The sequence below is a fragment of the Anguilla anguilla genome, chromosome 5, assembly GCF_013347855.1.
Source record: "Anguilla anguilla isolate fAngAng1 chromosome 5, fAngAng1.pri, whole genome shotgun sequence".
Lineage (NCBI taxonomy): Eukaryota > Metazoa > Chordata > Actinopteri > Anguilliformes > Anguillidae > Anguilla > Anguilla anguilla.
In genome coordinates, this window is record NC_049205.1 from 51669842 (window position 1) to 51693514 (window position 23673).

The 23673-nt window shown below is 47.8% G+C and overlaps 1 protein-coding gene and 2 non-coding genes across 3 annotated transcripts; all 3 read right to left on the minus strand.

Moving 5' to 3' along the window:
* Window positions 1-1327: 1327 nt before the first annotated feature.
* Window positions 1328-22826, minus strand: LOC118226915 (importin-7-like). The gene is made up of 25 exons (XM_035416913.1): window positions 22624-22826; window positions 18906-18987; window positions 14903-15056; window positions 14567-14725; window positions 14170-14326; window positions 13151-13240; window positions 12375-12469; window positions 11700-11784; window positions 11472-11606; window positions 10431-10530; window positions 9743-9819; window positions 8408-8524; window positions 8088-8177; window positions 7208-7373; window positions 6859-7019; window positions 6461-6589; window positions 6060-6126; window positions 5825-5950; window positions 5613-5710; window positions 5430-5525; window positions 4671-4891; window positions 3946-4154; window positions 3625-3831; window positions 2527-2643; window positions 1328-2430 (listed from the first exon to the last, which is right to left on the minus strand). The coding sequence occupies exons 1-25, from the start codon at window positions 22705-22707 to the stop codon at window positions 2333-2335; spliced, it is 3120 nt and encodes a 1039-aa protein (XP_035272804.1). The 5' UTR covers window positions 22708-22826; the 3' UTR covers window positions 1328-2332.
* LOC118228547 lies at window positions 8998-9178 on the minus strand. Its single transcript, XR_004765520.1, has one exon. It is a non-coding gene; the product is annotated as a small nucleolar RNA SNORA23 (small nucleolar RNA).
* LOC118228548 lies at window positions 10824-11004 on the minus strand. Its single transcript, XR_004765521.1, has one exon. It is a non-coding gene; the product is annotated as a small nucleolar RNA SNORA23 (small nucleolar RNA).
* Window positions 22827-23673: the final 847 nt, after the last annotated feature.

Here is a 23673-nt window from a genome sequence, read left to right on the forward strand (position 1 = left end):
CGAGGGTCCTTTTAGCAGCGCTAAGCATCGCTAGGTATTAACATGTAGTTAACTCCCGAAACCCATGTGATGTACTCAAAACGCACTAACGAAACGTTTGAATTTCCGGGAAAGTGTCAAGCGGCCATTTTGAGAGGGGTTACCTGATTGAGCGATGCTGTATGGGCAATGCAGTGAAAAGCAGAAGTGTCGCTGCTGTAGGAAATGTCGCATTTTGGACGGTGAACTACTTTCATTGGAGATTGCATATTTAACTTTAACTGCTAGCAATGCGTAGGAAACGTATACATAGCAAGAATGAACACTGCTAGAGTACAAGTTTAAATTCCAGTCCTGCAATGACACCGTGTTTCTCAAGCCGGCTTAATTCCCTATACACAACGGGTAACAGCGGGGGAAAAGCGCAAAAAGAACGTTAGCAGTGAAGTCTTGGCACGCAGCGTATAGAAGTTTGCCAGCTAGTCATGAGAAAGACGAGGTCAGATTAAGTTCTTATCAACCGATAAAATTCATGTAACTTTATTGCGCACTCTGGCGCAGTACGTTATGTATATGGACTTTTAAATATAGGTTTTTATTCCAGTAGGCTATTGCGTAATGGCATAAATTAGACATCAGCATTGACGGTAGACAGACCGGAAAGCCGCAGCAACATAATGCACAATGAGGCACACAAAATGCGTCCTTGTAGGCTTCTGAATTCGTGAGGTTTTCACAGCCTTGTCATCTTGACGTCCAGTTGTGGTCAGACCAGGAATAATACAATTCACACTTAACCGACAGAAGGTTCCAGACGAAATGTCCCTCAAGCGTAATCTCTTGAGTCTCTCAGAACTATTTTTTATTTTACAGTGAAGAGATGTGTAATTATATTAAACATTTCAGTATGTTTGCCCTTTTGTGTATGTGGATGACATTTATTGACTACGGACAGAGCAGTGGCCTCACATCTTTACTTAAAAAAAACCTGCATCCATGTTCCTTGCATCCCACAACCATTAGACAGATTTCAAGGTCTGGGCCAGTGTTTGTACAAACAGGACCAACAATCCCAGTTTTATGCATCACTCTTTTGTTTTAGAACAGAAAAGATTATCCAGTTTTAAAAATTGAGTTCAAGTGCTGAATAATATTAAAGATAGGGCAAGTGCTCCCACAAACCTGAAAATGTATCATTAAATATTAAAGACTAAAGACCAAGAGGACAACTGTAAAAATTCAAAGCAATCCTTTCAGGTACCCATCTTAAGAACCAATTCTCAGAGAAAATATGCACCATGCACTGTTCATAACCTGAAAATATTCATCATCCTTGTAGAAGACTCCATCACATGTATCCCAACTTTTGTTTTTAATATATTGTTGTATATATAGATGGCTCATTCATACATCAACCAAATGTTTGAGAGCTTCATGATCAAGTCCAATTGTACATGCTTCAATGAAGTATTCAACCGACTTTCAGTGCTTACAACACAACTTATGTCCAAATCGAAGACCAAGAGCTTTCCTCTTTTGTCCCAGGATCCCAGAGTGTAGCCATTTTGGTAGCAGTGATGTCACCGATTATACAACATAACATCCGTACACGTGACAACCAGCCACAACCAGAAGTCACCTGCAGTGTAATAAAGTTAACACCTGTCATTTTTTTAAATAATCTCAATTGATTTTTTAAAAATTTGCAGTCTGATACAGAAGGCTAGGAGACCTGAACACTAAGAAAGTGCTAGTCATTAATTTACAGATATCAGGCATTGTGTAGAGCCTTGACATGTATCCAATATGCTACATATGAATACACTCGCTTACACCTTCCAAATGCCTAAGGTCATTCCACAAGGCTACAACAGAACCTTGGCTTATATACATAAACATGGCAATTTGTTAATGCAAAAAATGTAGACAAACACTACTGCCATAGGTATAAATTTAAAGAGTGGTGTTCTAGACTATACTGTGAAATCAATTAAGCCTTTATGCCCTATTGTCAATTTTGTATTTATTGGATTTTGTCCCCAGCTGGTTCACGAGGACAGAGAAAAAGAGCTGCCATTATGGTAACCCCCTCCACAATTTGGATTCCATAGGACGTTTTTTGGAGCTGCTTTTTCTTCTTTCTTGCTTCACGTTCAAATTCTCTAAGTTTTCCCAGCCATTGGTTGCATTTGGTTGCTTTCCCACATCTTCTGGTGCCAAGTCCAAATTCATACAGTCCAGGTTGAAGAGTGAGTGAGAAGAACCAGCTCTGGAACCACTACTTGAGGGAACAACACAAGCTTATTTTCACTTCACTACAATCAGTCAGAGAGTAAGAAAGGGAGAGGACGACTCAATTCATTCCTGGAGCGTTGCCTCCAAAATTGAAGTTGGTTGGCACCACTGGAGCGGTGAACTTGTATCCGCCGTGCTTCTCAATCATTTTCGATTCTGGAATATAAAAGAGAAAATCGATTAACATCCTGGCCCATGACTGTTGGGTCCTCTTGGTCATTTCAAATTAAATTTTCGAACAGCTGAACATACCGTGCGCGGCTCGCCTCTGGTCTGCGAGTGTGGCGATATCTTGAAGTTGCTTTCCTTGTTCTTCATCGAGAGTCTGGGTGAGCGCCTGGTACCACGCTGGGTCTCGCGTCTGTAGATCTGGAATAAGACCGGAAAAAAGGAAGGTTAGCCCGTGACATGTTTAAACATAAGGTCTCAGTAATTTAGCCTTTATTTAAGAAGAACATTTTACTCAGAGCTAGAGGACTGGCAGTTGTTCACAGTACAAAAAATAAATACAGCCTACTACAGCCCACAAATGATCGTGAAGAATAGAAGAAAAGAAAATGTGATTTTTTTTTTTTTTAAACCACAGAAATGACAACACATGAACATGGGTCAGGGATTTCATTGTAGACTTACATTTACTTGATAATGAGGAAAAGCTGACACTCAAACTAAAGTTATAAACAAACTTGTTAATTCCATTTTATACTACCCTTTAATATGACTAATTAGAGAAACCCTGATCTAGCAGGCAAGACAATGCAGAGGACAGCCCAGGGTTTTTCCTGCATAGACGATTCTGAGCCAGCCACCGCAATCCAATTTTGTGCCGCAAAATTCTGACCAGTGTCGGCACGAAAAAACATTATAAATACAAGCGATGTGCTCAGTGGATTTCCATAATTTGTAACTGCACTGGCAGCATTACTCCGATGTGGCGCTGTATCGTAATCAGCACACTGCTCCAGGAAAGGCGCTATCGGAGAAGGCTAAGCTACAGTACTATATGCACGGAGTGCATGACCAGAAGTCACACTGAGTTCACTACATTAGGACAGGTAGCATAAATCTAGTTTTCCTTTGCACCCAAGCATGTCCAATATTTTCAAAAAAAGTTTCCTAAATTACATCTTATCAGTTTAATGTTTACAATAACCAATTTATTTATTCGTGAGTGAGTTCATGAGCAGCAGGTGAAGACAGTATAGTCACCATCTGATCATTACTGTCCTTTAAAAAGTGTAATTCCCATTACCAACAAGACGAGGAAAAATGTGTTCACATGATCACCATTAAAGTACTGCCTCTACCTCATTTTGAGCCAGGAGAATCCCTGCGGGCGCATGCTCTTACTTTGCAGGATGACCTTGAAGATCTGGTACTCGTCCACCAGGTTGTCCTCGTCGTCCACGGCGGTGGTGTAGCCCTCCAGGGCCGTCTCCTCCGCGTCATCCTCCTCCCAGTCCTCGTCGTCGCCGTCCTCGCCCGCGTGCTTGGCCAGCATCTCCAGGTACTCCTGGCCCTCCTCGTCAATGTCGTCCTCATCGCTGCCCAGCTCCGCTGCGGACGCAGACCCCCCCAACGTTTAGGCTCCCCTCTCCCGGTCGGCCAGAAAGCAGGCGGCGGGGTCCCCATCCGCCCTCCATCTCCCCCCTCCCCTCTCCCTCGTCTTACCGTGCTCCTCGTCCTCCTCGCCGTCCTCGTCATCGTCGTCCTCGTCGTTCTCGTGCTCGGCCCGGCAGGCGTACGCCCTCTTCAGGCCGTTGAAGAGCAGGATGGTGGCGGGGAGCAGCTGGCCGGCCACCTGGTTGATGGCCTGCGGCCGCTGCTCCAAGTCCATGAGCGCGCACAGGCCCAGCACGCACATCTTCCTGTCGTGGAGCCTGAGGACCGCAAACACAGCTCAGCACCGGCACAGAGATCCAACGCAGCTCAGCACAGAGATCCAATACAGTTTAGCACCAGTACTGGAGATACAACACAGCTCAGCGCGGAAATCACACAGAGAGCTGCACAGAGTATCAAACACAGCAGAGTATCAAACCCAGGGCACCACAGAGGACCAAGCACAGCACAGAGGATCAAAGACCCAGCAGCTAAGCAGTGCTGAGTGTGCACTGCAGACACAGCACACCTGCATGTTACTCGCAGTGAGTCAGAGCTGTGAGCTCACCGAGTAGACCTCAGTGAGGGTGACTCAGGAAGCACTCACTCCTTAAATAATCCAAATCTGTCTCAGTCCACTTGAGAAATTATTTATGTGCAGGTAAAAGTGGGGGATAGAGCATTTGCTCAGTCTACACTAAATTAAAAATAATACATCTATTATTTCTGGTTCTGATCTAATGCCTGTCGCAGAAGCACAAGGCCAGACGGTCAAATGGAGCGGACGGGCCTACCCCAGGAAGCAGTCGATGTCCTTGAGCCACTGAGAGATGAAGTGGTTGGTGATGGGCTCGGTGTTGTTGGGGAAGCGCAGGTTCTCCAGCGTGTTGAGCAGCAGGGGGGGGCTGTAGTACAGGGCGCCGATGGCCACCTGCAGGCACATGGTCCTCAGCTCGCTGGTCTTCACCTCCCGCGTCAGCCTCTCCAGTGCCGCCGCCACGAACAGGGGCACCACCTGCAGGGGGCGGTGCAGCGCGCTCAAACCCAGGCCCTCTCAAACTCGGGTCACATGACTGAGCACTCAAACCCACACCTGCTCTCCCAGTGAGGTCACATGAGGCTCAACGTGCTCAAATCCATACCGTCCTTGCCCAGTCAGGTCACACACTGCCTAGAGGCTTTTATAAGGTTGTGTCTAAAGATAGTTTCCATAAAGATATTCAGTCCCCATATGGGGGTCAATATAAAGCTCCTGAAACCCAGGAACTGTCTTTGTACACGCACAGCTTTATATGTAGCCAGTATATAAAACACATGGGTTGAAAGCTCATAAAAACTCATCACATACTAACACAACCTTTCTATGAATGTGCGTGCATAAAAGAACATGTATGCACAAGAAAAGGCATGTTGATCTGTGTGCCTTGTTCACTTACTGACTACTGTTACTGCAATCCCCCTTAATTACCTACCCACCATTATCCACCAGGAGTTTACTGTAAATACTGGTCAGCAACTGACATTTCAGATGAAATAAATGTCCGATAAAGTACCTGGTCAATGCCACGCCCTTTGCACTGCAGTATGATGACTTCCAATAGCTTGGCTGCATGGCACTCTGGGTCCTCCCCTGGGTCCCCTGTCAGAACCTACAATAAAGGAATAAGCTTATAACCCTTCGCAAACTTTTCATGAAAAGCGACACCGTAAAACCAAGCAAACGCACAGGCAGTTACCTTCTTGCACATACTGTAGATCATCTCCAAGTATTTGGTGTCGGACAGGAGCGTGTCGGTGTCCACGGTCACGTAGTTGTGCAGAAGAGGCATCATGTCTGTGTGAAAAAAGAGCGCATCAGAAACACAGGACACACCCCCTGACCCCTGGCACCCAATCATCTGTTGAGCTGGAAGTTCTCAGAGGAGAAGGCAGGACGGACGCTGTGTACCTGTGAAGTAGTCGAAGCCGTCCTCCTGGAACACCTCAAAGACCAATGGGAGGAGCTGCCACATCTGCGGGGACACCTGCTGACACGTCAGGCTGTGGGCCAGGGACAGGATCTCCTCGTAGAACTCTGGGAAAGCGCACACACGCCAGGGTAAGACCGAGCGAAGTCCAAGAGTGACATGTCCGTGGAGGACTCAGTGACCAGGAATGCGGCTGAGTAGGAAGCCGGAACTCACCCAAGACGTGCTGCTGCAGCACAGTCCCTATCACCTGCAAGCAGATTCCCTCCAACTGCTGGGTGATCTGAAACGGCAAAGCATCAGTGTCATTGTGTGTGTAGCTTACAGGAACCAGCCACACAAACACAAAGCCCCACCAAAAGGACAATGCCCTGTGCAGCTAGGCTGCAAACACAACACAGCGTAAGGGGAAGGGCTAGAGTGCACAATATTACTATCAGGCTGTGAGGGAGTTTACCTACAATAAAAAAAAACCTTTTGTGCATAGGTCAAATGCAAACAGAATCAACTATCTTTGTGTTGGGAGGGGTGGGGTGGGGGGGGGGGGGGGGGCTGAGAGCACAGACTGTAACTATTCTGAAACTATTCTTATGGAGAAGACTGGGTGCCCCGCTGACCTCCTTGTGGTCCTCCACCACACTGAGCAGTGTGTCGATGGTGTTCAGGATTCCCATGGCTGTCACTGCTTTGTCATCACCGCCCTCTTCGTCAGGACCCGTCTGGATCACCTGATTAAAGGTCATCGCCTGGGGATGGGGGGGGGGGGGAGAAAGAACATCAGAGGATAAAGCCAAGGTGTTTTTCAACTAGCATCCATCCATTGAAGTAGGGGTCCTCAGCCACAAAGACTATTTGAGAGAACCTTAAAATAGACTGGGAACCCCTGGTTGGAACGGATAGTGAATCAAAAACCACAATAGACCTATCTGGCCAGGAATGAAGCAGGCTGAACAACCCTTAAACAGTAACCTAGGTTACCAGCTGCACCAGTAGCAGGTGCCGATTGGCCGCTCACCAAATGCTGGGTCATCTCCACGGCAATGGGCGTGACCTCCTCGCTGTACTCGCAGATCATTTTCTGGATGACGTTGGTGAGGTCATCGTTCTCTGTTTCCCGGACGATGTGGAGGAGCGCCTGCATCACCGGCCGGATGTATGGCGTGATGTATTCCTTGGCTGAGAGAGAGAGAGAGAACACAGAACAGACGCCTTCAGACCAAGATAAAAAACAGCACCAGCGCTTCACAGGATGACTCATCAGCAATCGCTCAACTCAGTCATCTAGGAGGTAGCCATGAGGCTGTTAGGACACTCAATTAATAAGCGCTTCCTGGCGAAGCCCTCACAGGGCAGAGGACGGGCACCTTTCTCCTGGTTGCTGATGAGCACTTGCAGGGCGATGGCGGCCTCCACTTTGACGGGCATCTCGTTGTCGTTGATGAGGCAGAGTCGGGTCAGCTCCAGGGCCGTCTGCAGGTTCTGGTCGCTCTTGAACTTGACCTCGCAGAAGTAGTGCAGGACCCAGCAAGCCTGGAGACGCAGGGAGGGGCGTTAGGGCTGAAGTTACACAGTCTGACACACTGGAGGGGGAGGAAGAGGTGTCAGCAATGCAGTTACACTGCATGACACACTGGAGGGGGAGGGAGAGGTGTCAGCAATGCAGTTACACTGCATGACACACTGGAGGAGGAGGGAGAGGTGTCAGCAATGCAGTTACACTGCATGACACACTGGAGGGGGAGGGAGAGGTGTCTGAAATGCAGTTACACTGCATGACACTGGAGGGGGAGGGAGAGGTGTCAGCAATGCAGTTACACTGCATGACACATACTCCTCACTCAAACTACACTGTGCGGCATCACCAAGATCAAGTGCATGGTCTCACATCAAGCACAATACTCTTTTTTTGTGTGTCCTTGAGATAATCACAATTTTTATCCCGATTTTGACTATTTTTCTACACCCAGTTGTATGCTACATTGACATCTGGCAGCCTCACAGAAAATATTGTTCGCTACCCTATGAATGTCTTTAGCTTGCAGGTTATTACATGCACAACCATGTTAGACATTCATCTCACAGATGGCAAAATAAATGACATTATTCATCTTCAAAGAACCCAAAGCTTACATCTTAATCATTTTATACATTCCTTGAGCTGGCCAATATAAATCCTAATCTATAAAATGACTGGCCTTCTACATCAGCGTTCAGCTACGTTTCATAATAAGGTGTAATTCTCACCCTGGCTCTCATGTAGCCCAGCTCACTACTGAACAGGGGGAAGACGTGGTTCTGCAGCATGAACTCCATCTGGTCTTTGTAGATCTTTTTCTGTGTGGGAAAGGAGCATCAGCATTACCCCAATGTGTCCTCAAACAAAGACTTACCAGAAATTAATGCACCATATCTTTGATTTACAGGGAAATATCAATGCAGCATGACACAAAAACCCAGTACTGTGGCCTAACTCGTCTTTCTTTAAGTGACATCAGTAAAATGCAGGTTTGTCTGTGACAGGCCAGCCGCCGAGTGAGCGTGCTCAGATTGGAGGAGAGCTTCACCTTCAGTAAGATTTCTGCCAGAGAGCCGATCATATGGAGAGCGCCATCTTTCTTGCGTGGGTCAGCGGTGGGTTCGGTGAGGATCTGGTAGCAGAAGCCCATGGTCTTCTGAAGCACCTGAGATCCAAATGAACAGATGTACATTCAAATTTAGTGGGATGACCAGGGTTCCCCTTCGTCAAGAGGCTGGTCAGCGCTGAGCTTGTAGGAGGGTGTAATGGTTGGAAAGTGTTAGGATTGTCGGAGGTCATGGAGGCTAATCGGTGGTGGGCTTGGAGGACAGGAGGGTGGCCTGTAAATATTAGGCTTGTAGGCGGGTGTAATGGCAGGTAAGTGTTAGGCTTATAGGAGAGTGTAGTGACTGATAGGTTCTAGGCACGTAGGAGAGTGTATCGGCTGGTAAGTTTTAGGCTCATCAGAGAGTGTATTGGCTGGTAAGTGTTAGGCTTGTAGGAAGTTATGGAGGCTAGTCAGTGCTGAGCTTGGAGGACAGGATGGTGTAATGGCCTGCAAACATTAGGCTTGTAGGAGGGTGTAATGGCTAGTAAGTTTCAGGCTTGTAGGACAGTGTACTGGCTGGTAAGTATTAGGCTTGTAGGAGAGTTTGGAGGCTGGTCAGTGGTGGGCAGTCAGTAAGACATCACTGGACCAGTACTATGATCTCCAATGTCTCTGTGGCTGTGGGTGTGGCGTGAGCACCGCTGTCCAGACTGTAAGACACAGACGGACGGCGGCGCTGAACACGGACGGACACCGCGCACACCGGCCACCGCACAGCCAGGAAGCATGACAGAAATACAGGAACACGCTACATCCCATAATATCCCATGTATGAAATGAAAATGATTCAGTCACAAATACAACCTAGTAATTAAATTCACTTTCACAGCCATGAGAAAACTACCTAACGAGCTCACTTTGTGAACAAAGTCCCAAGAACCTAGCAGCTGTTGCAGTTTTCATAATGCTGTTAGCACTGCATTACAATCTGTGCGGAGGGGGGTGCTAATGACAGAGTCCGGGGAGCATGGAAATTAACAGGGGGCTGTAGTGCTGATTGGCATGCAGAGGAGTAATGACTGACTGGGGGCGGAGTTAATGACTGGGATGGAAAGGAGTCATCACTACCTAGGGGATGGGGTAATGACCAGAATGCAGAGGAGTACTGACTGACTGGGTGGCAGGGAGTCTACATCGTGATAAAGTGGACTGTGACGATTGTGACCGAGGGGACTGTGACTAATGGGATGGGTGGGGTTACTGGGTTGTGGGGGAAGGGGAGGGACCAGGGGGAAGGAGGGGAGCGACGGTAAGCGACGAGGCTGGCAGACTCACTTCTTTCCTCTTGTTGCAGGACGTGAAGAGCAGGGTCTGGGCCGCGGTGGTGGGGGAGATGAAGTCCTCGAACACGTCTGAGGGAGAGAAGCGGACACAGAAACCGTGAACGCGAGCCGCCTCTCTGCTTCCGAGCAGCGCTGAGCAGCTGGACCTGCTGCAGGCTCCCATTAGAGCCTCCTCAACCAATCAAAGCCACCGAGACCGGTCGCTAGGGCAGAGCCAGAGCATTCCTGCCGGATGACAAAGTAACCGCCGCACCCGCTCTCCCAGGAGCGAGCAGGCAGGAGCCATTCAGACAGCGCGATTAAGAGACTGCAGCAGAGATAATGCCGCTCTCTGAGCAAGTCCTTGCGACTCTAAAACGTTTCATCAGCGGGTTAGGAGTGTCGTCGTTCATTACGGCGAGTTAAGAGCTTCACAGTATAAGTAACGAGTGCGAAGGCTAAAACAATAGCGTGGCAGCATGGGGAATTTATATACGGCTTGAGCCCCACAGGCTTGTTTCTCAACACCTGCCATTTCACAGCATTCTGGTTTGCAGCCTCATATTCACAGGCGTTGCTGTGCTGGCTTAGCAACACATTCAGCATTGCGCACCACTAAAATAAGGAAGCAGCGGAGGAGGAAGTAAAGCAGGAGCCGACCATCCGGCCCCGCGCACAGTCACAGTGGCGTAAGGTCTTACCAAACTTCATGCGGATGTACTCGTAAGGATCCTCCTGCCAGAGCTCCTCGTCGCTGTCTGTGTAGCACATAAGGGGGAAGACCACGTCCTGAATAATCCCCTAGAACCACAGACAGACGCAGTCACAGCACTGTCCAAACACAGCCGCTAAATTTCAGGGGTAAAAGAGGGTTGGTCAGTGGCGAGCTTTTGTAGGACAGTGTATTGGCTGGTATGAGTTAGGCTTGTAGGAGAGTTTGGAAGGAGGTCAGTACTGAGCTTGTAGAAGGGTGTTAAGGCTGGTGTTAGGCTTGTAGGAGAGCCTGGACAAGGGTGAGTGGTGAGTTTGTAGAAGAGTGCAATGGCTGGCAAGTTTTAGGCTCGTAAGAGAGTGTATTGGCTGGTAAGTATTAGGCTTGTAGGAGAGTTTGGAGGCTGGTCAGTGGTGAGCAGTCAGTAAGACATCACTGGACCAGTACTATGATCTCCAGTGTCTCTGTGGCTGTGGGTGTGGCGTGAGCACCGCTGTCCAGACTGTAAGACACAGACGGACGGCGGCGCTGAACACGGACGGACACCGCGCACACCGGCCTCCGCACAGCCAGGAAACCACACGCTCTGTGGGCCGACAGCCCGACAGCCCGCCGCCACCGAACGCAGACATTGACAACCAAAACCAACCAAGCAGGTAATTGTGCTGTCAGCATTTAATGGCCCCATGTTGACAGCCCACAGCTAGGCATGACCAATTGATCCGCGCACAGCACAGTTTAGCATATTACAGATTAATACAGCAGGGCTAATTAGAATGAGCCAAGAGGGGGGTGTAATATTGAGCTGGCAGGGACCGAGGCACAGCCCTGAAGCAGGATTGCCTCTCATGGGCTAAGGCATAAACCCGTTACTTACCCTAAAGTTCAGTACACACAGGGAGAGAGACAGGAGCAAGGACAGGGTAAGTCAGTGGCTCACACGTTCGGTCCTGGGGACGCCCCCCGTGGTGGTGTGTGCGTGCCTGCGTGCATGCGTGTGTGTGTGTGTGCGCGTGTGTGAGTGTTCTACCTGGATATGCGGCTTGAGGTTCTTCCAGGTGATGGCGTGGGCGATGCCCTGGTTGATGTAGTTGAGGGTCTGCTGCAGGACTCTGGGTGCTACATACTGCTTCTCCTTGAACTGATAAAGGACCTTGAGCAGGACCTGCGGGGAGCGAGACCACAGCCTGTGAGCTTCCGTCCGCTAAACACACCGCGCGGCGCGCGCTAACGCCCGAGAGCCGGCGGCCACGCCCACCTGCTGCGCGGACACGGCGTAGCCCTTCAGGAACAGGTCGGCGAACTCCGTGTACTCTTTGGTGGTGTTCCCCGGACTGCCGTACCTGCGGGAAGCACAGCGGAGAGCGGAGACAGTTAGGGCGCGCGCCAACACGCGCGTTCCACACCGCCGCACGCTAACGACCGCACGAGTGAGCAACCTCCCAGGCGAATGTGATTAATTCACCAAACAATCTCTAATCTAACAGGGCAGGAATCCAGGGCCTTGCAGACGTGGCACCAAACGACATGCTACACGGAAATATAATGCCATAATCAAGCTGATTTGAAAGCCCATTTAGGCTGAAAGCATTCATAAATGCTCCTAATAAAGAACAGGCCACGTCCATAATAAATGTCCCAAGACACAGCCAAGGGTTAGCTGGCTGCCCGTCTAATGAACCAGATTTGTTTCCATCGGCGAGGCGGCTCATACGTCACCGTTGGGTTTAACGGGCTAGTTTGGCGGCTAGCCTAGCAGTGCTCGCTTAGCAATACGCCGATTAATAAACACATTAGCTAGCCTTATAGTTAGTCTAATCTCAATTTTTGCATATAGTTGATAATGGCATTCGCGTTAGCTGGTATACTTGTCACAGGAGCCATTCAGCAGAATGCATGGGTGTGAGTGTAGGGGGGTGGGGAGGGGGCTTGCCTTTCAAAGAGCCGGGCCAGGATGTGCAGAGCCCACTTCTTACACTTCCACCAGGGCAGCTCGGGCCGGTCATCCTCATCCACCTGCAGTGTCTCCTGCAGGAGGGGGGGGAAAGAGAAATGGGGGGGAGGGGGTGTGAAACAGATCTGATTCCGTTTTCCCTGCCCTAATGCACTGTTCCTGCACTTCGAGCTCACAGCTTCCACCCACGTCCGTACGCTATGCAGCTGGTGGTTTAAATCTCTAACACGGGGCTGTTACGGGCATAGCGTACCACTAAAAGGCAGTTCCCACTCAGTCCACTGACCTGCTGCTAATGAAACCTGGACTGGCTCAAACCGCTACGCATTAGGAATGCTACTGCCATCCCGGAATACCCCAGCTACAGCCACAGCACAGCAAATGAGGCATAAAATCTCTCTCCAAGTAGCGATAAGCTACAGACAGGCTTTTACATTTTTTTTTTTTTCCATTGTGTATACTATTTGCATTTTTCTTTTAATGCAGCAATTTCCCCACTGGGGATCAATAAAATGTGACTGTTATTCTTCCGCACCAGGCAGACTGAAAGACTTTTTTTCCAAACCCGTTTATTCAGTCCGCAGCATGCGGAGACGCGTGCCGCCCAACAGACTCGTCAAACCGGTTACGCCAGCAGGCATTTGACTGCAAGAGAGACCAGCTGACACCATTCAACAGCCGCAGCCCACGTGATGGGCCTTAACACAGGCTGCCATCTCCACCGGCCCGAGAGCCCGTTCCCCAACCCCGGCTACCTGCGGCACGTCTCTGTCCACCACCGTCTTCAAGATCTCCATCCACTCCGTCAGGTTCTGCCGATTAATCAGCTCCAGGGGCAGGTTGTACTGTTGGGAGGGGTAAGGAATGATGTCATTAATCCAAACAGGCATTGCCGTCAGCCCATCACTCACATGGGCGGTGAGAGAGCAGTGCAGGGACAGTGCTATCTAACTGCACCAGGATGGCACTAAGAGCCCAGCACAGCCTTTACGACCTGCCAGATGGTCATCTGTTCCTTTACTCTCGCTCTCTCTCAGTGGGGTGTGCAGCACTGCTACACGCTGGACTGGTTTCAGCAAACGCAATGCCAAAACGCTGCACTGTGCAGCATGGGGAAAGAAGGGCTGCAGGTTCAAATCCTGTAGGGCTAGTTCTTTGAACAAGCTGCTTAACTAGTATTACATCAAAAATATCTACATAGCAAATGTAAATAAGAGCAGGTTAAAGTTGAGTTCTCATTCAACAATCAAAGAGTTTCAGTTCTGATATTGTGTTCAGGGCTCCCATACTGGCTTAGGGCCAAGACTATAAATAAGAGGCACTTTACATTGCGTTCACACAGGTTTAATGACATACGTGCACAGGAGGCTATAGTACGTGTTCCTGACTTTCAATAAAACTATACATTATTGATGTGCCTACACCTGAAAATGACCCAGTATCTGCCATTAAAACGCAAATACATCCACCAACCGCTTTGATTAGTATGTTGACAGCTATCCAGATCAGAATCCAAATTATCCTGAATAATCTACATAGCATTTGAAAATTAAGAACATTAAGCTTTTCTAGATTACAATAAAACTATTCAGACATACTTATAGGTTATTGTTCAAAAACTTTATATTTTTGAGAATTCAAGAGGCTCCAAGAATGTTCAAACAACTTCCAGGAACCCCGTGTAACCTAAGGGAACCCCATGTAACCCTGTGTAAAATGATTGACCAGGAAAGAGTTGTGGTGTCACGGTGGGAGCATGTGCAGGGGTAGGCACCTGGAAGAGCGCGTAGAGGATCTTGAAAATCTGCTTCTGGACCAAAACAGAGTCACTGGAGGGGTCAGGGAGCAGTTGGATGAAGCGATCCTTCAGCATGGGCATGAAGATCTGCATGGCAGCCACCAAGGGGCTGCGCTCATCTGGCTTCTTGTACCTGCCAATCAAAATGCGCTTCTTGAAAATGCATGGCGAGCTTCAACCAATAGGATCACAGCCCCAGGTTCCTCATGCAGTAGTGCTGACTAGTCAAACGGATGTGTCATGTCTGCCAGCTGCCATGTTTAAGGTTAGCACGGCGCACTCTACGCCATTACAACCTGATGGAATTTAGGGAGTATAAAACGCGTGGGGGCGACAGGAAGTAATGTTGCTTGCCGACGGTAAGGGGTCTCACTCGTAGTTCTTGACCAGCTGGTACAGGCAGAGCAGGATGCCCAGCCAGCCGGCGCTGTTGTCTGACTGCAGGTAGAAGCCGATCTTGTCCACGATGGCCGTCCACTTGGCGGGGTAGTCGTGCTTGATCATGTGGTGGATGCACGTCGTCAGCTGCACTCTGCGCACGAGGAAGGGAGCGAGAGAAAGAAGGGGTTAAAGAGAGTTCACTTCACACTGCCTGCCCATGTTATTATTAATGGTGGCTCAGGCACAGCGGTGGCCAGCCCTGGTCCTGGAGAGTGGCCGCTCTAGCGGTCTAAGCCGCTGCTTTAGAGCAGCTGGCTGGGAGCCTCACCGGATGCGCTCAGGGGAGTGGATGATGGCCTCCACGATGTTGTCCCTGATGAACAGCCGGTCCTCGTCTGGGATGTGGTTGGTGGGCTGCTCCCCGCTTGCCACCTCTCCCTCATTCCAGTACTGCGTCACCATGTTCTTCAGGTAGATCACACCTGGGGGGGGGGGGGCAGGCGAGAGCTGAATGTTAAGCGGGTGGGAGGGCTCGGCAGGAGGTCACGTGACCAGGCGGCGTCTCCTCCGGTCTTCTCCCCCGGCGCAGAGGAGCAGCGGGACGCATGCTTTTAAAACCCATTAGCGGTGTGCATGGCTCAGCAAAGCCACCGTCTGGGTTCATTAGTGTTACTCATCTTCTGTTAAATATTCAGCCCCCCCCCCGCAGTCAGGGCTCGGGTTTCTCCGGTGAAGAGCCTGCGTGCTGTTTTAGCGCGGCGCTCGGGCCCAGCGTGCTGTAGCCCTGGGGGTCTGAATGTGGAGGGAGGCTGTGAGTTATGCTTCACAGGCCCCGGCGGGATGCCGCTGACTCACTCTCCCAAACCAACCGGAGCAGTGACGGAGAGGAACGACCCCGCTGCACGGGGCCCGGCGTGACGGGAGGCCCCCTCTATCCCACAATGCACCTCCCTGTAACGCCCGGTCACCGGCGCGTCTCTGGTCATAACAGTGTTCGCTTTCTGACCGCCAACACGCCGACCGTCTGTACGCCAACAGGACAGTAGTTCAGCAGCTTTGTGGCAGAGATGGCCCGGAGCTCTTAACTCTAATTTGCGCTCAGCTATTGTGAGCGTTTACAATGAACACGTCTTTTTCACAGTCTGTGTTCCATTTTAGGGTGTGCGCGCAGCACAGAGAAGCATGCAAGCGTATGGAAACAATGCGAGAACCTGCCACCATTTCACACTCACAGCTATGATGCCATCCGCCCAAGAGACCAACGTGTTGGACGGTGCCGCACCTCAATTCCGAGAGACAGACTCGCAGACAGAAAAATGTTGCAGACTCAAACCCCACGAACTACGGAGTGTGTCTAACCAACAGGCAGTTAAAACTTCTGATCATAAAAGCTCAAAATATATAACTATACTCACAAAATACTCACTATAACGATACTATTCACAAGCAGAATATGACAAAAGATCCTCACCATTAAAAAAATCATATAAAATAAGATGAAAAGGTGCACAACCATGATCGGCAATACAGCTGAGGGGTGTGTCCAAAGAGTCATGCATTTCACACGACTCGCACTTTGGCATGAACGCGTTCTGAAATATGCCTTCATAAAGAAGCGGAAGACGCATAACAAGTGAATGCAAGGCATTCAGAGGTCAACAGCCGCCCTGCCCTAGTCTGCCTGTCTGCTTGGCGTAACTCCACAGATGCATCCTCTGTCCTAATAGTTACATACAGCAGATATGGGGGCTGTGCCTGAGGACAGTCCCATGGATTCTGTGACTGAGAGGATCTTGTACTGAATAGTTTGAATTGTTTCATTTCTATTTTTATCTTATCTTAATGCCTGTGGTACCGATTTCTATTGTTTCTCTTGTAAAGCACTTTGAGCTGCATTCTATGCTATGAAAGGTGCTATATAAATAAAGTTTATTATTATTACAGCGTGTGGGATACTTTACAGAGCTGTTGGCTTGCTAGCTGAATGGGGCTTCTGCTGCACACATTTCCGGAGCGAATGCGAAGACCATTCAGAGAAGCAGGCGGTGAATTCCAGTCAAGCTAAAGTCATTAAGAGCCTGACTCACATTCAGATCCTTCGCCCCTTACTTACTTTCACGGTCTTTAAATCACAGGGCGCTGGACAAATCAATTCAACAAATTATTCATCCAGGTCTGCTTCAGCAGCGGCTCCGCCGTTCCGCACACGCTGTGCTGCTATTCCAGGAAACAGGAAGTGAGCCGAAGCAGCGAATGTGACTGATCGGGCCTGGGGTGTCCACCAGCCAACCATTTTATACTCCTTTCATTGAACCACTGCTTTAGTATAGTTCTGTACGTCCATTTGCAATGCAGTACATTCACATATCACGGCTGCAACTATTCTAGTGTAGCCTGCCCCTAGCATTATTTTACATTAGCCAACATTGACTTGCTATCTGCTGTAGCAGCAATTTCTTCTACTATTCAGCAATAGGCCTAAATTCTCCATAAATAAAGGGTCTTGCTGACAAGAAACATGCCATACATTCTATTTCAGCTGTGTTGAGCCAACTTCATATGGAGGGCCTTTTGCTCAGGCTGTGTTAATTTGTGAGGTCACTTGAAGCTAAAGCAGAACGCACCTTTCCCTCAGCAAAAGTATGAGACAACAGGCTCCACCGAAGCGCTTCTGGGAAGACCTCCAGTAACCCCGCCTTTCCCCTGTCCCTGGGTATCGATTTCCCCACAATGCTAGCGGGTCCACTTACCATGACGACGCCTCATTCAAAGAAAGCCAGGGGGGTCGCCGGGGGGGCGCTCGAGGGGTCGGAGCCGCATGGACAGCGGCTACCACCGCCTCCTCTCCCCCGAGGGAACGGAACAAGCCCACAGCCACAGGCTACTGGCACAACAGCTCGCTCCCAAATTCAATCTCGGCCGAATTGGAATTGGACACACGCCTTGCAGGCGGGCCAACGGTAAGCAGTCACGGGACGAGGGTATGGCTCTGACGGAATTTGCTCGTGGAAAACCTCTCTGTCGGGCCGAGAGCGTCCGTCTGAGTTACTCAACTGTGCGGTTATCATCTGACATCAGCACTCTCATGCTGACACACAGCATTGTGTCAGCGCCGCAGGGACATCGCAGATGAAACGGAAAGGCAGGCAGAATGGGACGCTATCTGGACAGGGCAGAATGCTAACGGGCGGTCCACTGCACTGCTCTCATGCTCAGCTACAGAATCATGGGAACAGTGCGATGCAGACCCATACAAAGGCCTTTTATGAAGCGCTTCATAACAAAACAAGATCACAAACTCCACACTGTTATTCAGTGGAGGGCTTAAGCGGCAAAAGGCTGCCCGGGCCAGGTCTAATTTTAGGACTACTGCGCGTTCCAGCCAACACGTTTCATGGCTAAACCCACTCTTCCTGGCCCACTGCGTGACACATCTCGTAGGCACAGCAACTAGTGTCACGCATAAGCAATACACTCCGCTATCTTAGTCATGAGCCAACCTTCGCTGTGAATTGAACCAAGATTGATTTTATTTCAAATCTAGTTGCCCAACTGTTTCACGACCAGCAATTCCAATCGCAAGAATATACCAGGTCTCCTGGAAATAGTGAACAGCAGTTCATTTCAGTGATCTAAAAACACCCGTGTCATCTACACACCTAAACCAGAGACCTGGGGCAGGGGAACATTCACCCTGATGCGCCAGATCACTGAAATACCAAGAATAAAACACGCATGCAAATATTATGGCGTAGAGAATGAACAAAGCCGTGTTAGCACACCAAAATTCAAAGAACAGCCAAATACATGCTCCGGTGCTAGCCGACTGAATTCACACAACAAACCACACACACAACTATACAGGAACACCACACAGGAATTGTTCTAGAACACGGCACACGGCTTTCCCAAATAACACACTGTACCACCCCATGAGTCAGCATGGCATGTCCCTCGTTCAGTCCTCCTGGGGGTGGGGGGGTGACAGAGAATGCCACCACGAAGTACTCAGGGAGCAGTGGACAGAAAGAAAGCTACAAGTGTTAGTTACACAGGGGGAATGGGAAAGTTGCACGCCACTGAGGCATGCTGTACACTGGGGAATTCCTGGAAATAGCTAGCAGTTTAGCCTGGAGGCAGAGCCGAGTACACGAAACCAGATGATGACCTCAGCACCGCTCTGAGTTTCAGGACTAGAAGTACTCAACACAACGTGGACCAGCAGAACAGCGGTGACATCACACGGTGGCTTTCAGAGGCTGAGAGATGACGAGTGCCCCAATCCTCATGCCCCTCCCACTCCCTGCTTTAGCTGAATAGCCAGCGCTCACCTGCTTGTCTGACGGGCAGATCCAGCTGGTCGGACATGGTGACCTGCAGCAGCGTTGAGACAAAGTTCACCTGGGAGTGTCCCTGTCAAAAAGGCAGAATAAAAATGGGTTAGCAGGCTCTACTGCTCTAATGCGCAGCACCGGATTCTAATTCTACCCCCTCCCGCTGTTACATTGGAGGAAAGGGAACCTCGTGTTCACGAAGCTCTCCACTCAGGTGATACTGGATAGTGGATACTGGGCTATGCTAAATGCGGTTTAGACTTTATTCATGGTCGCCCCCCTTGTTACGGTATAGCATGAATATCTGATCAAAACAAAAAAAAGTTTTAGAATCTAACAGTAGCTATCTGTGTTGGATACTGAAACAGTTGATACACAGCTTGTTGATTAAACTGTGTTAATAAACCTAGGGTGGTTCTATGAGAACATAAAACTCAGTTTTTTGGTTGCCTAGAGGAAGCCTTATGTCTAGCATGTACATCCAAAGGCTTTCCTGTAATGTTTTCCATGGAGCGATATTTTCAGACTCCAATTAAGATTGGAGTCAGCACACTGATCGGCCAGACAACTAAGCTACCGCAAACAAAATATGCTTTTGTAAAAAGGTTCCTGCTTTCTGTTACTTAAAAAAACCTTAAATGGGTTTCAAAACCCGTTAAAAAAAAAAACCACAGCACATTCTGTGGCGAGACATTAATTTCATTGCCCAGCTCATCAACTGTTCTCCCATAAGAAAGCCACCCGGGGAGTAACGGAATGTTCCAGTACACAAATGTGTCTATGAAAGTACTTTCCACATTACTCCCATGAAGCAAATGCTCTTAGCAGTAGCGACAGACAATGACAATAAACATTCTTGGAGCCAATAACAGTAACAAATCTGTTAAAATCATATGTACCATTACCATGGTCACCCACTCCAGCAAGCATGTCCAGTGTAGTTGTATTTATCTGTTGCTTCTTAATTTTTATCAAAGGTTTATTTCAAAAAAAAAAAACTGCATTGATAACACTCAAGAAGACTGGTATGGGAAAAGACCTCAATACTACTGGACATGGTCCACCAACACTCCACCAAAGTCCATGCCACAAAACTCTTATTTTCAGACTCTCCAGCAATTGCCCAAAGGGTTTGTTCCCATTAGGACAAACCCTACAGTTCCGCTTCCTTTTCCTATTTTTCCTGGAAATTATGACAAGAACCGAATGGCCGCTGCTACTGAATGAGGGAGTAGTTTGGGTTGGAGCGCAGTGAGACTGGTGGAGTGGCGTGCTCTCTGCAGATGTGCCAGCACAGAAGAATCAGAGCATGTGCTTCACACAGCCTGGAGCTCCGCCAGAGTGTGAGTCCGCGCTCCTTAAGCCAGAACACCCTGACACCACCACCCTGGCCAGAATTCACTGTCCATTTTAATAGGGAAATGAGAGCCCCTCATACAACCGATAGTTGACAGAGCACATGCCTGCCCCCAGCAACCCCATTTTAAACCACTGACATTACATTAAGTGATGCGATTTCTCACCACACACAATAACATCACTGCTAAATGCCCTCATGCATTTTTATTGTCTTTCAATCATGTTGTCATACATTAAACTGCATCAGTAGGAGGATGGTAAAAAATCCCCCCCTCCCCCTCCACGTAGTTACCAGCAAACTCAACCTGCCGCTGGATAACGCACACTGTGACTCAGACTCACAAGGGCCCAAAGCCACAAATCAGTCCAAGTGAACATTCATCCAACCCCAGAATATCTGCCTCATAACCTAGGATAACCCCACCCACACACACTTCAGTTACACACTGTCAACAGCTCTTGTAATATTTCCAGTCCATTTGGCTGCAAGTAGTTTACATGGTCAAAATGACATTTTCTGTGTACCTGAGCACACTCATGTCGCTGCGCAACTAAAACCAACCTAGAGATTTTAAATGGAGCATTTGTGCTTGTAATGTTAAAATTAGTCAATGTTAATTTATTGCTTAATACCCCCTCTTATAGCTAACAATAACAATTACCCTGACATTAGAGCTGAATGCACTTATGCAGTACCTGTTTTTATAATTTATAATGTGATATTAAGTCAGACAAACTCAACTTTACCGATATATGGCAGCCTTGCGCACATGCACAGGTAAGTCGATTATTTCATTTCAAAAAAAGCCTTTGTGGTTACATTAAGGCTGTTTGTAGAACTGCTCTGTTATTATTCTTTTTCGAGCAGTATATTAACATTAGAGATCAAATGGTCACTTTGAAAAAGGTATTTTACAACAAATGTCTCATCTTTAAAAATATATTTTTACATTATCTCTTTAACGAAAAAGTATATCTTGCTGGCAACTTTAAATCTACGTCAAACAAACCTAATTCCACTGTTAGTTACTGTGTGAGAGGATTTAATTTCTCTTCTGCTCCAACACGTGGCTCTGTATGACTTGATGATTCAACCACGCACTGTCAAGGTGTGTCCGTTTATTTTGACATGTCTATAAAACACAACAATGAAATACACAGGAAGCTCGTCACACAATGGTCATAATATTGAACGAAAACGCTGACTACGTTTGCTGCCGCAACGTGTCAAATCAAGAGAAGCCTGCAAGCGCACTGACACTTGCCAGGAAAGGAAATGTCGAGCTAACTTTACTGTTAACTTGTTGACCTTTCGTTTGCGCACATTTAGCGAGCCATCAATGGCAACTTACTAGTTTCTCGCTAACTACAATACCCAACGGCTCATTACCAGTAAATTACCAAAGACAAAAGTAACAGCTAAATGTCTGTGCTTTATGTGCGAATGTCTAACATTCACCCGACAACAAGTTACATATATAAGCAAAGAATAGCTAACATTAGATAGCTATTAATACAGCACAATAAACGTTTAGGCAAGCAGTTATCTACAAAAGGCCCCTCCTTGCGTCTCAGAGTTTCCATGGGAACTACACAAGCTGGTAATGCCAGTACTAATTAGCAAGTTTTAATTCTAATTGACAATTTCATTTCCATCAATACAGTCAGGTTAGCTTAAGCTAAGTGGATTGTAATGGAATGGAACAATCTGCTACTCAATTTAGTTTGTGGCTACAACAATACGAGAACCATACGAGACGAAAACGCATTTCATAAACGATTCGGCAATCATCTACCCGATGAATATCATTGCCAGAAAGTGCTAGCTAGCTAACAGCTAGCGCTAGTTAGCTTACGTGACACGTGAGACATTCGGATCCATGTCTAACTTTGTTTATTTTCACATTAGCTTTAGGTTGACAACCAATACACGAAAATAAAAAGCACTGCCACACAGAGTTAATGTTAAATAATGCTGTTCATTAGGTTTTTTTTGCAGTTAGCTAGCAAGCTACTGCCGAGCATTTGAAAACGACAGACATCTACAAGCGAGCTAGCTAGCGGTTAGCGTAACCTCTCCACGCCACTGTTAAGAATCGCTTGCGTACGGCACAAGTTGAATCACGTCCTGTAATCAAGCGTCAAATAATATTAACAGTGACAAAAAAAATTGTACATATTCGGCTTGTGTGGTATAAGGATTTTTAAATGGCTAGCTGCCTGAACAACAATGACACATGATCGGTCTCCCGGTGGACTTTCAGTATCCCACAATCACAAGCTAAACTCCATGCTAGTATTCCTACTGAAAAAGGCCTGATACACGAACCCTAACCAACTTTAGCAAGCTAGCTACCTCATTCAGCTGTCTCTCCGCGGCCTCACGCAAGTTCGGGTCCATGGTTCCCCGAAGGGCCTCAATCAGGGAGTTGGGATCCATGTCTTGGACTGTGTTATGGCTCGGTTTCGATAGGTTCTGTGAACTATGAAGTCCCAATCGATGCGCACATGGACGCGCTGCTCTACAGCTACCGGCGCGAAAGGAAGAGACGAACTGAGTACCCGGATAGATCAGCGCCAATTTCTCTTGAAGAAACTTCCGATTCAAACGCAAAGCACTATTGGAATTGAAGTTTAAAACAGATTTTTTATTGTAAAATTGTACAATCACTATGTAATACGTGTAAAAATGTTTGACAGTAATATTAAAATGACATTCAGTGTTACTAATCGATCAAAAGAGAATAATAATTATATGACTAAACAACACCAGTTTTCAATTGATGTCTCTTAAAGGATAAAAACTACAGTTTATTCTCACACAACTGGTGCACACCTGCTTTGTGCTGAAAACTGCCACCTTTAACTTAGCTTAAATATTAAACATGTACAAGATATGTGCTTTGGGACCTGGATAGGAGTCTGAAATAAACCACACAAAATAGAGAAAAAGTTATTAAAGATTTCTTTGCTGATACCTATACTTTTTATTTATATACTTTGATTTTCGTTATTCTTTATTACAGTAAATTACATTGCACTGCATGCCATTTATTTCAGAGAAGCTTATTGGCATTTTAATGGTTTCTGAAATTATGCATCAGGGTTTATGATGTAGTGACCAATACCACAGGAAAGAGACTGCAGGAACTCCAAAGATAAGACTGCAACAGCAGGTCCAATAAGTGACAATTTATTTACCAATGTGCACACGGGACCATCTCAAGGGCAGTCCAAGAGAATTCTGAAGAACTTCCTAAAACATCTACCTTTGTGGTTTAGGGTTGGCTGAAACCCAATACCCCATAAGCCATAATCCATCAATTATCACCCTCTGCATTGCCAACCTCCCCATTCCTTAGTCAATGCTCCCTGCTGATTGCGTACAAGCGCCTGCTATCATGCC

What these genes read in the sequence shown, in the direction of transcription:
- LOC118226915 (XM_035416913.1), bottom strand. Translation starts at nt 22,707, where the DNA reads ATGGATCCCAACTCCCTGATTGAGGCCCTTCGGGGAACCATGGACCCG. An exon ending in TGGCAGAAATCTTACTGAAG is followed by an intron (nt 8,178 to 8,407) that starts GTGAAGCTCTCC and finishes TTTCCCACACAG; the next exon opens with AAAAAGATCTACAAAGACCA. An exon ending in CTTCAAGGTCATCCTGCAAA is followed by an intron (nt 2,644 to 3,624) that starts GTAAGAGCATGC and finishes GTCTTATTCCAG; the next exon opens with ATCTACAGACGCGAGACCCA.